This window comes from Myodes glareolus, chromosome 17, assembly GCF_982192425.1.
Source record: "Myodes glareolus chromosome 17, mMyoGla1.1, whole genome shotgun sequence".
Lineage (NCBI taxonomy): Eukaryota > Metazoa > Chordata > Mammalia > Rodentia > Cricetidae > Myodes > Myodes glareolus.
The window spans coordinates 2,785,462-2,800,000 of NC_142042.1; the positions used below are offsets into that span (position 1 = coordinate 2,785,462).

Sequence of the window (14,539 nt, forward strand, 5' to 3'; positions counted from 1 at the left end):
GCGGAAAGCACAGACTCCACGCCATCAAAAGGGGGTGGAGACTTTGGATAATTTACAGTATTAATTCATTACCTCTCAGCTTAGCTCGAAACAGCACAACTGCCAAGCTTCATTTCATGTCATTCCACATGACCTAGGTTTTAATCAGTATGATTTTAAGCACATTAAAATACAAGGTTGCATTTTCCCCATTTCATGTCTTTCTCCTTCCTTCTGCATCTCCCCTTGCATTTCTTCACCCTGTGTTCAGAGTTCATGCATAAGCCATGGGGCAAAAGACGTGATCGCTAACAGAGCTAACAACTTTAAACAAATGATCCATTACTAGATTGTAAATTTCAAACAAGATTCTACACAAATCAAATATATTTTCCTATGGAAAATATTGTATCTATAAGATCAAAGAACAGTGACTTGAATATCCCTTGGAAGAGTGCGGTTTGACAGGACAGACAAGCATGATATTTTATCGAGCCCTTACATTTACAAATAAATATTTATTTAGAAAGCCTGGCTAGAGGGCCTCAGATATTTACAACAGCCAGGGGAATGTTATGACAGACACACTGGCAGGCACCGCCAGCTCTGGCACTGCAATTCAAGGCCAAGTTCCCTTGACTTCCTCCCTTATTCCAGGTTCTTTCTTTAGCCCTGGTGCTTTTAAGCAAATCCAAGACCTCACACTATATCACCAAGACCACCTGACTTAATAACAGTTCCTGGATTGGAGCTTACAATGGAGCAAGAAGGAAAACATAGCAAGAGGCTAATTGAAGAGAGACAGAGACGTTTGCCTTAACAGTTTGTTAAGGCCTCTGCCAAGAAGAAAGAGATAATATGTTCATGTAGACCAGGCTAGCCTTCAGTTACTATGGCTGTTCTCTGGGAAATAGGCTATTGACAGAGTTCTAAATAATGTCTCTTAAGCTTTTTCACTATGATTAAATTTAATACAGCAGCACAAAAGAAAAGGATTTCTGAGACAGGACCCTTTCCCACAAAGTGGTAGTGAACCAGAATCACCAAAATCTATAAATGGTTCAAAGAAGTATCTCAAACTAAGTGTTTTTTTTAATCAAATTACAAAGCATAAAACAACAACAAACAAACAAACAAAAACTTCTCAGTCCTGGAAACTGAACACATGTCCAAAGACATATTTATGAACTTACATAAATAACAATTTATTTCTGGACTGAGAAGGGTTAAAAAAAAATCCTTCCTTAAATTGAGCGAATTTACTAGCAATTTGGAAAGTACGGTGTGTTGGCTTCCATTCAAAAGCGCAACACTTAATGTTACCAACACTGCCAAGTCCCTTCTTTGCTCTCTCCTGCTTTCAGAGAAAGTGATTAAGACCAATTCCCCTGCCAGCTGGATGCTGGAGAACATCAAAGGTTCTCCGCCAGGACGCAGCACTTGGTGTGGACTGGGAAGCACAGTGCTGATGGATAACCCCTTGGCATCATAATCAAACCGTGTGACCACACTACAACCCTATCAGCGCCTATCACTGCCATGTGGTTTACAGAACTGTCAGCCTACCTCTGAGAAATGGCTAGCGTCGTGCAAACTGCTGGTCTTTGGGGTGCATAGCTATGTTTCACAACTGACAACTATTCACCTATTACAACCGTCAATTTGCTTTGCTTCTGTTGTGTCCACTAACCTTATTTAATTGTTGCCTTAGGGGAAAGAAAGAGGAGGTTCCTTCAGACATGGTACTTCTCAACTCTGAAGAGTTCCTGCTATCTGCATGGTGTGGTGTGAGGGTAAGGGACATTCTTCTTGTATGTGTAGTGTGGTTATAGGGAATGAGGGTAGAATGAGGGTCATCTGTGTGGTAAGTGTTAAGGATAAGGAGGCTTCCTAGGTCACTCAAAACCACAGATCTTCTTTAGATTAAAAATACAGCTTAAAATCTTAAAAACCAGACCCCTGTAATTTAAGATTTTTTTCTACTGAAATGTACCTTTGAAAATACATATCTTGACAGCTCACACATCAACCAAAGCACAAATACATAATAAATTTGTTATTATGTAAAATTATTTAACATATATCTTACATCGGCCATTTTATCTGAAACATGTGGTAAGCAATTCCACACACTTTTCTTTAGAATCCTCTTGTAGATCTTTCCTTGCAATTAAAAAACCCATTCTGTGAAGTGCTGTGCAAGCGATTGGAGAGGCGTGCCATCATCAGTCACCCAGATTGGAAGCCAACAGGCGACAGAGATGACTGTCTTGAGAAGTCTCAGCACTGGTGCAACAGTGGTATAAACATATCGGACAAAACCAAACACATTCTTACTGGATTTAAGGCCCACACAACATGAAACCCATACCTGGTAACTATGTTGAGCCAAGAACCTATGGCTAGATAGGGCATAAGAACTAGGCAAGAACCTGCTACTATTATTTTGCTAAATGGTCATAGTATCAAACCAACCCCTAATGGTTTATTATTGTACCCATAGATTAGTGCATATCTCAACCCTCATTGAAGAAGTTTTTATTTGCAGTAGGTGGTGATTATCACAGAGACTCACAACTGGCCAAGATACAGAGAACAAGATATTATAGAATATAATACAGTCCTATGGGGAACATCTACAACATGATCTTCCCTTTAGAGGATCTAGAAATCATTGCAGAAGAAGCTACAGAAAGTACCAGGACCAGAACTGATGGGTGACTCCAAGGACACAGCATCTTCTTGATACAGCAAGGTAACTGTAGATATGAACCCATGGTGATTACAACAGAAAGCACTGCAAACCCAAGTCAGACCAAATCACAGCATGAAGATGGAGTTCAGCACACAGTGCCACCCCAGTTTTAGAGATATTGGGAATTGTTAACTTCCAGGAGAAAGACAGTCAGTTTTCCCTAAGAGTGTAGACCCTGGTGAGCTAACCATGTCCCAGTAGACGACAACACAGATGAGAATATTTCACAGCATAAACTGTTCTCCATATCTTAAGAGAAAAGACACAAAGTTCGGTGTGTAAGGAAGAGGAGTGGATTTGGGAAGAGTTGTGGGATAGGAGTGAGTATGAGCAAAACATGTACAAACTCTAATAACCAAAGCCAATAATTATTTTAAAGACTTTGAATTTTAAAAGCTAACACCTGCTTATAACAGAAAATGTGCAATATGTGTTTTTATGGACCTGGGTTACCTCACTCAGGATGATTATTTTTTTCTAGTTCCATCCATTTACTTGTGAATTTCATGATTTTATTTTTCTTAACAGCTGGATAATATTCCATTTTCTAAATGCACCGTATTTTCCTTATCCATTCATCAGTCGATGGACACATAGGCTCTTTCCAATTCCTTGCTATTATGGATAGAGCATCATTGAACATGGATGAACAAGTGTCGTTGGGATAGGGCAAAGCATCCTTTGGATATACGCCAATAGCAGTGTGGTTGGATATGGAGGTAGGACGAGCGCCCATCTTCCTGACTAACTGCACATTATATCCATAGTGATTGTACAAGTTTTCACTCCCATCAGCACTGAATGTGTGCTCCCCATATTCCACACACTCACCGGCCTGAGTTGTCACTTGTTTTAGTGATCTTGGCCATTTGGCTGGTGTAAGATGAAATCTCAAAGTAGTTTTGATTTGCATTTCTCTGATGACCAAGATGTTGAACATTGCTTGAAGTGCTTCTCAGCCATTTGTGTCTTTTCCTTTGAGGTCTGTTTAGCATTATACCTCATTTTAATTGGGCTACTTGATTTCTGGATGTTCAGTTTCTTAGTTCTTTATATATTCTAGAAACCAACCCTGTAGTAGATGTGTAGTTGCATAAGAAATTTTCCTGACACTCTGATTGAATAATGTCATCCTTTGCCATGCTGAAGATGCTCAGTTTCATGAGATTCTGTGTGCTGTTTGTTGGTCTTTGTGCCTGTGTTCCTGGTGTTCTGCTCAGAAAGTCCTTCCCTGTACCAGTGCTTTCAAAGCTACTCCTCATTTTCTCCCCTGTCAGACTCAGGGTATTCAACTTTACGTTGAAGTCTTTGATCCATTTGGAGTTGAGATTTGTGCAGGTTGATAAGCAGGGATCTGTTTCATTCTTCTTGTCAGCTAGTTTGATCAGCATCATTTGTGGAAGATGCTGTCTTCCAGTGTGTGTTTCTGGCTTCTTTATAAAAAACCAGGTGTCCGCAGGTGTGTGGAGTTACGTCTGCGTCTTCATTTCTATTACACTGATCAACATGTCTGTTTTGTATCAATATTGTGCTGTTTTCATTACTGCAGCTCTGCAACACAATTTGCTTTGTGGGACAGTGATACCTCCAGCGATTCCTTCATCATTCAGCATTATTTCAGCTATTAAGCTTTAGGTATGAGTGTTTCCATAGCTACATAGGTTAGGTAACTGGTAAAGAAACGTCGGCAATGACAGGTTTTCCAAGGAAGGAGAAAGATGATATAGCGTCATAAGAAGATAAAGTAGGAACTAGAATAGGGATATTAAATGGGGAGGGGAGAGGGGAGAGCACAGTAGAAGAAGGAATAAGGTAAAGAATAACTAACAGTAAAGGTCTTGTGAAAATCCATTTGAAAGCCAAGAATGTAGAAGCTTCTGTCACTCTTACGGACCAGTATTCATGGTACTGAAGGTACTTATGTGTATGACTGGAGGAGAAATGTCATCAATATCACCCTGAAATAAGCCTTGCCACACATAACTGTGGCCAACCTGTAAAGTAGACTGCTACAGTCATGCCACAAGTGTCATGGGAGTAACTAACCACTCTCTAGTTGGGCTTAAGGCCCACTCCTTGCGATGGAACGCATACCCAATACTGCTAAAATGGCCAAGAATTGGACCCTGGAGAACTCATGGGCCTCAGGGAAAACCTAATACTAATAATATTCAGCCAAATGAATGTAGCAATAAAATAACTCCTCTTGACAATCTGTACTACACATCAATCAGTGCCTCACTCGGCCATCATCAGAAAAGCTTCTTTTTTTAGTAGACAGCAACTAACACAGAGACCCACTGCATAATGGGAGATTTTGGAGACAAAGGCCTAAACTGAGTGTCTTTATCAAAGCCCTCCCCCTTTAAAGTTCAGGGAACTATTTAGAAGAGGAGGAAGAACTATCGTAAGAGCCAGAGGTGATGGATGACTCCAAGGAAACAGTATGTTCCAGACACAACTGGACTGGAGCATCTGTGAACTCACAGAGACTGTGGCAGCACCATCATTTGCACCAACTCAAACCACACTAAACTCCAGCCCTGAGAAGAGAAACTGAATGCAAAGTCCCACCACTAAAAGCTATTTGCAACTCATTCCTACTGGGGAAGGTAAAATTGGTTGTCTTCTACAGAGAGAGAGCGGTATACCAACCACTCTCCAGGATGGGCCCCATGGCCAGGACTAACTAAGCCAACACAAAATGTAGCCCATGATCCTTGTGTGTGTATGTTTGTGTGTGTGATCATTATTTTTTTGTGTGTGCTTTTTATTTATTGGTTTTGTTTGTTTGCATTTTCTTTTTTCTTAATATAAAGAGATAAAGAACATGAAGTTTATGAAGAGGTAGAGAGGAGAATCTAGGAAGAATTGGAGGAGGAAAAAGAATTTGACCAAAATATGCAACAAAAAATATAACAAAAATAAAATTCTGAGTTTTCCCAATGAGCATGTGACAAATTATGAAGATGTTCGCAGAAATTAACTAAGACAAAGACTTTTGTTGGTCCATAGATTCAATATGTGAAGCATTTGCTTTCTCTCACCAGGAAAGTCCAATAGCATTAAAGATACTGCTATGGCTGTGAGGTGGGGGTGCACGCCTTTAACCCCAGCACCTGGGAGATAGAGGCAGGCAGATCCCTGTGAGTTTCAGGACAGCCAGGGGTACACTGAGAAACCCTGTATGGAAAATCAAAAACAAACAAAATTAAAAATAAAAAAATAAAGATACTGTTACTAAAACCTGACATGACTCACTAAAACATAAATGGGCTCGTTTTTTACTTATTAATTCCCTTACTCATTAATTTACATTTCCTCTGTGTTGACCTCTCCTTCACACACAAAGAAGAGAAGAGGGCACACAGAGTCACAGATGACTAACACAGACCATGCTGTAACCATTCGAACACACTTTTAAAATCAAATTATAATTAACTCCTCAAAAAACCTGAATAATAAAAACCAGTATTTACAATAAGTTCATTAGTAGCCTTATATGCAAAAATTATACAACCAAAATAAATTCTGAACTATTCTGAACTCATTAGGTTAGTCAAAAACAATGACCTGGACCTTTTTCAAGGCACTCTACTGTTCTGTAGTTAATGCATTGTTTAGGCTGCTGTGCCGTGTGGTGTACCTAGGCATGGAACATCACCACACATGAAAATCCACCACTATTCAGTTCTGTGCTGGGGACCGGTTTTCCCAGCTCATTAGACAATCCATTATCCCGGCTGTCCTAGTTTCGCTCTGTTGCTATAACGACAATCAAAAGGAACTCAGGAGAAGATATTTTGCCTTACCAGTTGCAGTCCATCAACAAGGGAAGCCAGCAGAGGGACTCCTGGAAGGAACCCGGTGGCAGGTACTGAAGCAGAGACCATGGAGCACTCTTACTGCTGACTTGTTCCCTGGTTTGCTCAGTTACCTATCTTATATACCCCAGGCCCACCGACCTGGGGATGGAACTACCTCATGTGACTTGGCCCTTTCATATCAGTTCCCCACAAACACTCCCTTGGGACAATCTGATAGAGGCAATTTCTTCATGGGGTTCCTATTTCCAGATGGGTCAAGTCAACAAGACCAACTTCCTGAAGAAGAAATCATCATAAGAGCTTTGAAATTATGTTTTACGTACTCTACAAAGTCAGAACATAGCCTTTAAACAGTATCTAAATGTTATGAATTGATGACCTGTATACTGAGAACACGGTGCTTTGGTGTACAGGAAGTGCTTGGCTTACAAGGAGACATTCCAATCGCCTTCCCAAAGGACATTTAGTTGAGTTATTTATTGGTGATTCCACATCCTCCTACATAAATCATGTATTACAACCAACAGTATGTGTTCCAAAGGAGGTTACTTAATGTGAAATAAAAACAGCAAATGTGTTGGCCTACAGGAATAAATACTAAAGGCACCATTTCTAAATCTACTGGCAAGACTGTATGTTTTGGGCAGAGCTGTCCTCTGTGGAAGCATGCATTCTAGTACAGCTGCATGGCCCACTCTACTCATCAGAAGTCTTAGTGTGTTACCCAGTGACTGACAGTCAAGTCCAGAGCATGGGATAGCTGAGTTATGTTCGTTTTGTTGAAGTAAGAAAATGGATCACTTATCAGGGAAGACTTTCCCCTTCCTTTTTTTGATTAAAAGCCATGAAAAACATAGACTAAGTTACCTTGAATTAATATCAGGAAAGTGGTTGAAAATATACAAAATTCATGCAGAATGGTTGAATGAGAAACATACTGGAGAAAAAAGAGTTGAAATAGAATATAATTTTAAAATGCACTGTTCAGAAGAGGCTACAAGTGAGGATGCTGTGGGACTGCGTACAAAGACCAGGAAACATCTTCAACCTGTTTACCCAGCAAGACTTGCCAAAGAAGCAGGAATAAAGCAATTGGTTGCTGTTTTAGTTAAAAGCAATCTGAGTGGTATGTAAATTTCAGAAGGGTGTCTCAGTTCTTCGGGTCTAGCAGCCCTGGGACCTAATGCAAGTTCACCAGACTTCTTGCCTTGATTGCCCTCTACTTCCTCACCAAATGACATCACAACTCAGATGTGCCACACACAACAAAATGCAGCCAGAAGACTGGAAGGAAAGTACCCCATTCCATTTACCAACTGACGCAGTTTCTTAGGAACAGAATAACGTGGTTAAATTTCGTAAGGATTGATGACTGTATTGGCACAACTGGAGTAAATATCTATGATAGAGATCTACAAAGGACCAGAGAAGACCACGTGTTTTTTAAATCCGAACTTTAGGTAAGAGTTACTCTGCTAAACACATGCATTGAGAAAATCCTTACAGGAAGATCTGAACAGTTCTACCTAATCTTCACGGGGTCTGCGTTGCAAAGCCTTCACTGGCCTGAAAAGGCAGAGGGAAGGACGGAAACCTTGGCAGACGACCCACCCTATAACCCATTGTATCTCCTGTCGGTGACCTAAACGGTGATGTCAAATATGAGGTGGAAGCCGGTAGAAAGCGGCAAGGTGGATGTCCTTTGTGTTATAGATCCACTCAAGGGAAGTTTCTTCTCGTTTGTTTACTTTTTTGTTATTCCCTTCCTAAAATGGACTCCCTGGCACTTTGGAGGTGGAAGGGAATCAGCTGACCTTTGACTTTATCCTTTATTAACAGCCGCAAGATCCAGCATCACTGACTGACATGTTTGAACTGCCAGGTTTTTAGCACTTGAAGACATTGGATGGCTGTTTCTTTACTGTTCTCTCTCTCTATGAGATGCTTTGAGGAATAGGCGTGACAAAAATAGAATAAATCGTCACCTCATCCTATTAGGTGTTGTCTTAGGTATTCAGTTCACAAACTTCCCTGAACAGAGGCTGTGTGTCTGCAGGATAGAGTTCTGTTTTTCTAATGACTTATATATAGTCTCAAGAATAATTTGAAACATATATCTCCCGAAGGGTTTACTTCTAGTGACAACATGGCCCCCAAGTCGGCCCCATCTGCTGGTTGCCCAAGGCCACTGTATCCGCTTATGAGCCCATCATTGCCAGAAGAAGTCACAGAGCACTGAGAACAATCTTCAGTTTACGATTGTGTCTAACGCTGCTGTTCAAACTTCTAAAAGAAACCAAGAGCCAGAGTAAATGGGGAAGGTTAATCCACAACTGCTCCATGATAAAACATCCATTACCTTTGTCAAAAATAAAGTCACTCTACTATAGTGTGACAAAAATCCATTACGTTTGTGTTCCCAGATTCATAACAGGAATGATGCATTATTAAAACATGACATTAACATGTATTAGAATGTATCTGACTTATTCAGATAAATTTATTCAACTGAGAGCAATTTTAATGAAGATGCAATTTTATGTAAATAAATAAATCATCCCCAAAACTTGCATAATCTAATAGTTCAATAATTGGAAAATTCCTATAGAGTTATAAAATTAATATTAAAAAGAAAAGCAGATAAAATGTGCTCCAAATGACAGGGAAAAGATGGCATTGAGGACCCTGGAGCTCTACACTGCCCGAGTAAAGGTCTCCAGGAAGCAGAACGTGATCCCGATACTGTAATCGACCACACCACTTATTAAATCGCTCATTAGGAAAGGAATTGCCAAGATAGATCACCAGGGTGAGTGACAGCCCTAAGCCTTCAGGCTGAAAATGGTGCTGCTTGCCACAGGTTAGACATTTGCTACTTCAAGCACAAACCTTTCAGTGTCTGTCAACTGAGACTGTGTCTAAAGCTGCGGTTCAAACTTCTCAAAGAAACCAACATCCCAGTCAAGCGGGGAGGATGGCATGTCTGCTCCAGGAGAAAACACCCACCACCCTTGTCAAAAAAAAAAAAAGTTATCCTACTATAGTGTGACAAAAATCCATGACTTTTGTGTTCCTTGATTCATAACAAGAATGATATATGATTAAAACATGATATTAACATGTACCAGAATGTATCTGCGAAACTGGCCTCAAGAACACGTAAAAAAACTTTAAGTCATACTCCAAGTTCACATTGTTAAATTTAAAACGTCGCCCGGTTAAGCAGAAATAGACGCCACTCTTCCCCACCTTCGATGTGCATCATACTGGATCTGTGCAATCTGTACTCATAAGCAAACTACCACCCAGTGGAGAGAGCGAAGATCCTTCAGGAAGATTGGAGAAGCAAACCAGGTGGGGGTGCCCGTGTAGGTCTATGTGAAGTGAAGGAGCAAGGCCGGTTAGCGAGCCCAGTTTAGCTCTAAGCAAGACCGGTCATCAGTTATTTATATCCAATGGGAAAGGAAATCTTTCCCAGGCACATTTGGCAGTGTGGTTTATGGGGAAAACCGGGGCTAGGATATCCTTTCCAGACCGGCAAGCCGCTGTTGGAGCTTAGTGAAAATAAGGGGAAGAAAAGAGGTAAAACTGAAGAGAGAAGAGGAAGGGAAGTGTGTGTGTGGTGGGGGGGTGGTGAACGTGTGTGGTGAGTGCGGAGTGCATCTTTAAATGCTGTGGGAGCATCTGAATGTGAAGTGGTCCTTACAGTATGGAAGTGCCAGTGTGTGAGAGGACCAGAGAGCTGAGACGGAGTGTGCTCCTGACACCGAGGTTTATGAGGGTTTGCAAATGGTACCAGAACATGATGTGGGTGTGACGGAAAAGTGCACGGGAGATGAAGCTCTGTATGAGAGTCTTGGAGGGGAGAGATAAGGGGGGCTATGGTGTGGACCAGAGATTGGGGAAAAGGGAAAGCTGGAGAAAGGGGGGCGGCATCAGAAATGACAGCGGTGGAACTAAGACCGAGTGTTTTACAGAGAAAACAGAACAGAATGGGGATAAAGGAGAGAGTGAAGGCAATGAGTGGTGAGTAGAGAGGAGATAGAGAAATGGGGAAGGCAAAGAGGAAAGGGAGAAACGAAGAAGGAAAACCATTAAAAGAAAAAACAGAGAGCAGAGAGCGGAACGGGGCATATTTGGATCATACTATACTAGTGAGAGGGAAAATAAATGGAGCATAGAGCCAGCAGTTGGGAAAAGTAGCTTACGGAGTGAAGCCGAAACAACCCCTGTAAACTTGTCAGACTCCAGGAGTATCGCTGGCAGCAGCACAGAGATCCAGATCCAAAGTGGCACCTGCCCCTCCTTCAAGCACCACACTCCTCGCCCCGGACTGCCCAGAAAGTGTCTTCATCCCTCCCCAACCCGGCCAGACTCCTGCCCCAGGGTCCGAGGAGCCCACAGAAGGGTCATGCGTGGGTAGCCAGAGGGGTGGTGTTTTGCTAGTGTGCAACAGCAGGATTCACGTTAGGTGTGAAACAAGGCGGAGAGAGGGAAGGGGGACAGAAAGATAGACTGAGGCAAGTGTGGAAAGGGCGCACGGTCCCTACCTGAGCACCGCCGTGTCACCTTTCCTCACCAACATGTTGTCCACGGCCGCCCAGGGGAAGTCCACGCTCTGCCCAACCGGGAGGCAAGAGCACAGGCTCAGAAGCACCGCCGCCAGCCACTGGTTCGAGCAACAAGCGCCCTGCGCCAGGAGCACCATGTCCGTGCCTGCCAGGCTGCTCGCTCTCCGGCAGCGTCGGCTCCCACCCCCTGCTGCTGGCGAGGCTGCCCGGTAACCAGGCGGCGCGCCACACGAGATTTTTTTCCTCTTTTCCTCTTTCTGAGTGGGTGGGTGGGTTTCTTCTCTTTCTCGCCCCCTCCCTAGTTGTCGGGCGTAGTTTCCCTCTTTCCCCGGCCTCGCCTCCTTTCTGCTCGTCTGCAGCTCGCCTTCCCTCCCTCCCCTCCCGCCCCCTGGCACCGCGCTCCACCTCCTCCGGGGCGCCGGCCGCGTCCGGAGCGTGGCTAATCCCCGGCGGCCGCTCACTGTCCTGCGAGGCGGCGAGCAGAGCGCGGGAGGCGGTGCAGGCAGCGCGGGGCGCAGCAGCGGCCGGCGGCCCCCGGGCTCGCGCGCGTTGCCAAGCGGCCGTTTCCGTAGCAACCCCGCCCGGGGATGGAGGACCAGGCAGGGAGGGGGGCCGGGAAGCAAAAGAGATAGATCAAAAAGAGGGAAAGAGAGGGACAGTGAAGCTAGGGGCGATGGGGGCTAAGCCGAGGTCTGGTCCGGCTTGGCAGCACCAGCGAGAGAGCTGTGCGAGCTGCTTGGCTGGGAAGTCAGGGCAAGGGGGCCCGGCCTGCTCTCCGGTGCGTTCAGCTCCGGGGCCTCCCAGGGCCCCAGACTTTAAAGTGCTCAAGTTGGGGTCGGCGCCATCATGACGCCCGAGACTGTGAGTGAGTTGGCTTTTTGTTGTTGTTGTTATTGTATGTGTTATTTTTAATCCTGACTAGCTAATTGCGCTGTTAATAAACTGCTGCCAGCTAGTACTGTTCTCTCTCTCCTCTCTCTCTCTCTCTCTCTCTCTCTCTCTCTCTCTCTCCCTCTCTCTCCCTCTCTCTCTCCCTTCTTCCCTCCCTTCCTCGCTCCTCGTCTTTCTCCGTGCGTCTCTCGTTCCTTCCCTCTGTTATTTTTCTTTAGGGGCTCGTCTTTTCACCCTCCTTTGGAGGTGGGCAGGGACAGTGGCGGCGCTGCTGCTTTGCGGGAATAGTAGAGCAATCTGGGCCTGACAGCTGAGAGCTAGCCTAGCGCGTCTGTGGGTCGCCTTTGCGGACTGGAGGACGCCTGCCCTTTTCTGTGCGTCTTGATACTAACTTGTGCGTGAGTGTGTGTGCGCGTGTGCTGTCAGCACAGAGTGTGCGCGTGTGAGAGGGAGATGGAGTGTGCTGGGCGCGTGTGAGACCAGGGCGCGCGCAGCACGCAGGCGCACTGGGAGGGATGGGCGGGCCTTGCTGGGATGCAGAGTTACAGGAGGCTGCAATCAAGTGTTTTAATTGTGTGGAGCTAGGCGGTCCTGTTATGTAAGAGGCAGTTTAACCCATTTGAGCCTATTGGGTGGAAGGCTCGTACATTCGGATGAATTCAAGACATTCCTCGGCTTTAAGGATTCCCAGTTGTATTTTCCTCACAACCTTCCAGCTGGAGTGGACCCGCATCTTTGAGAGGCGACCTCAGCTCCCCAAGCTGCAGCCCCGCATCCGCTAGCCCACGCCCAGGTCAGGGTAGAGCAGGGTCCTTGGCATGAGTCACCCACAGTCCACTCATTTTTTTTTTTTAATTTTCTTCTCTTCTGGCACTCATTTTCAGCCTGCTAGAGCTCTTCCGGGCGACTTGCAAATCAATGAGAGAATCTGAGCCCAAAGCAGTGGTTCCAGTCTCCGTGACGAGTTTAGGATGGAAGTTGGGAGGGGGAATGGGTAGATAGAAACAACTGACCCTTCCCATCTGGCTCCCCCCGCCCTCCGCCTGTAATGGTATTTTAAAGATAAATAAATAATAATTAAAAAAAACCGCATCCGTCTTGCACTCTGCTCATTTGAACTCCTTTTTTTCTGAACGCCAGCAGGGCCCCGCGGCAGAGCGCGCTGAAGCAATGATCTCTGCAGGGGTCAGCATCCGGCTTCCTCCCCAAGCTGAGCTCTTGACGAGGCAGGGAGGGAGTTGTAGTTGTCGTTGGTACCCAGGGCAGCTTTTTAATTTTTATTTTTATTTATCACCATGTCTAAGGATAGATGGGATAGGGTCAGCAATTCCCACCGCCCGAGATTATCCAGACTGACTTATCCCTAAGCCTCAAAGCAACATCACCTCCCTGTGGAAGATTCCCTGCGAGGCTCAGCAATTAACCGCGGGGTTTGCAGCAGGAACTACTGAGGTGATTAGTATTCAGGCTTAATTCTCAGAACCCCGCTCGGGAATTCAAAGTGCGGTAGTATTCAGCCGCATTTCGAAACATCAATAAAATGTTAGTCATTTGCGGATGAATGAAAACATTTTTCTTTACCGTCTGTTGTGCTAGAGAAATAATTGTCAAATGGCAGCCTCTCGCTAATACTGATGCCAGACACCTAGAGAACGTTCTCCTCTCGTTGACTTCATTTAACATTCTTGGCGGTGCACTCCAGATAAAACCTAAAATTATCGAGAACAAACGAGGTATTAGAAGACCTGACTTCCCACTACGTGGCCAGCCAGGTCCATGCGGTATTATTTCGCTATCGATAAACTAGACGCCAATGAAAAGAGGCAGAAGGATCAGCTTCTGGCTTTGAGCCAAAGTTTAACGATATTGTATGCCAGAACAGGAGAGCCAGCGCCTTGGTGTACAAACCACCGAAAAGCATCTTTTCCTAACTGCCTTCCCCAGAGACTGACATCCTCGATGCTCGCGGGTGGGGGCGTGGGGGTATTTCTGTGGCCAAGGACGGAGCTCTGCAACAAATTTAATATGTACAACAACCCTACAGGCTTGTAAACCGAAACTGGAATCACTTCTATTTAAAGGCAAGAGTTTCTTTTCCGTGTTTCTGGTTCCTATCTCAGCTTCTATTCGATGATCAGAAAATATTTAACTCTTACAGAGCCGATCCAAATAAAAGCAAAAAGGACGCCCGGGTGATAGGTGCAGGGTGTTAGAGTTGCATATAGGTCTGTCCCAGTTAAGGAGTTCTTGGCCCCTACATTTTCACAGTCCTCAAGTCAAGAGGGAAATAACTTTAACAGCTTATTATGGCGGGCTTTCCCCTTGACCCTTTTGAGAGTTCATACCTGAGTGCATTTTATATGGTTTCCAGCATTTGCTTCTGAGGTCCCAGAATTCCTCCCAGCAGAGATACAAATCCTGGAATTCTTGGCTCCTTTTGAGGGAACTCTGGAGCAAAACCAAATAAGAAAACGAGAACGGTAGGAAATCCTACCGGTAGAATAAATAGTACCTCA

At 44.4% G+C, this 14,539-nt stretch overlaps 1 protein-coding gene across 1 annotated transcript in view; it reads right to left on the minus strand.

The window, feature by feature from the left end:
- Positions 1-11,460, minus strand: part of Negr1 (neuronal growth regulator 1) — a 704,443-nt gene extending 692,983 nt beyond the window's left edge. The window contains exon 1 of the mRNA XM_048453517.3: positions 11,112-11,460. Within this exon, the coding sequence (XP_048309474.2) occupies positions 11,112-11,269 (158 nt within the window). The 5' untranslated portion in view covers positions 11,270-11,460. The remainder of the gene's footprint in view (positions 1-11,111) is intronic.
- Between the last annotated feature and the right edge of the window lie 3,079 nt (positions 11,461-14,539).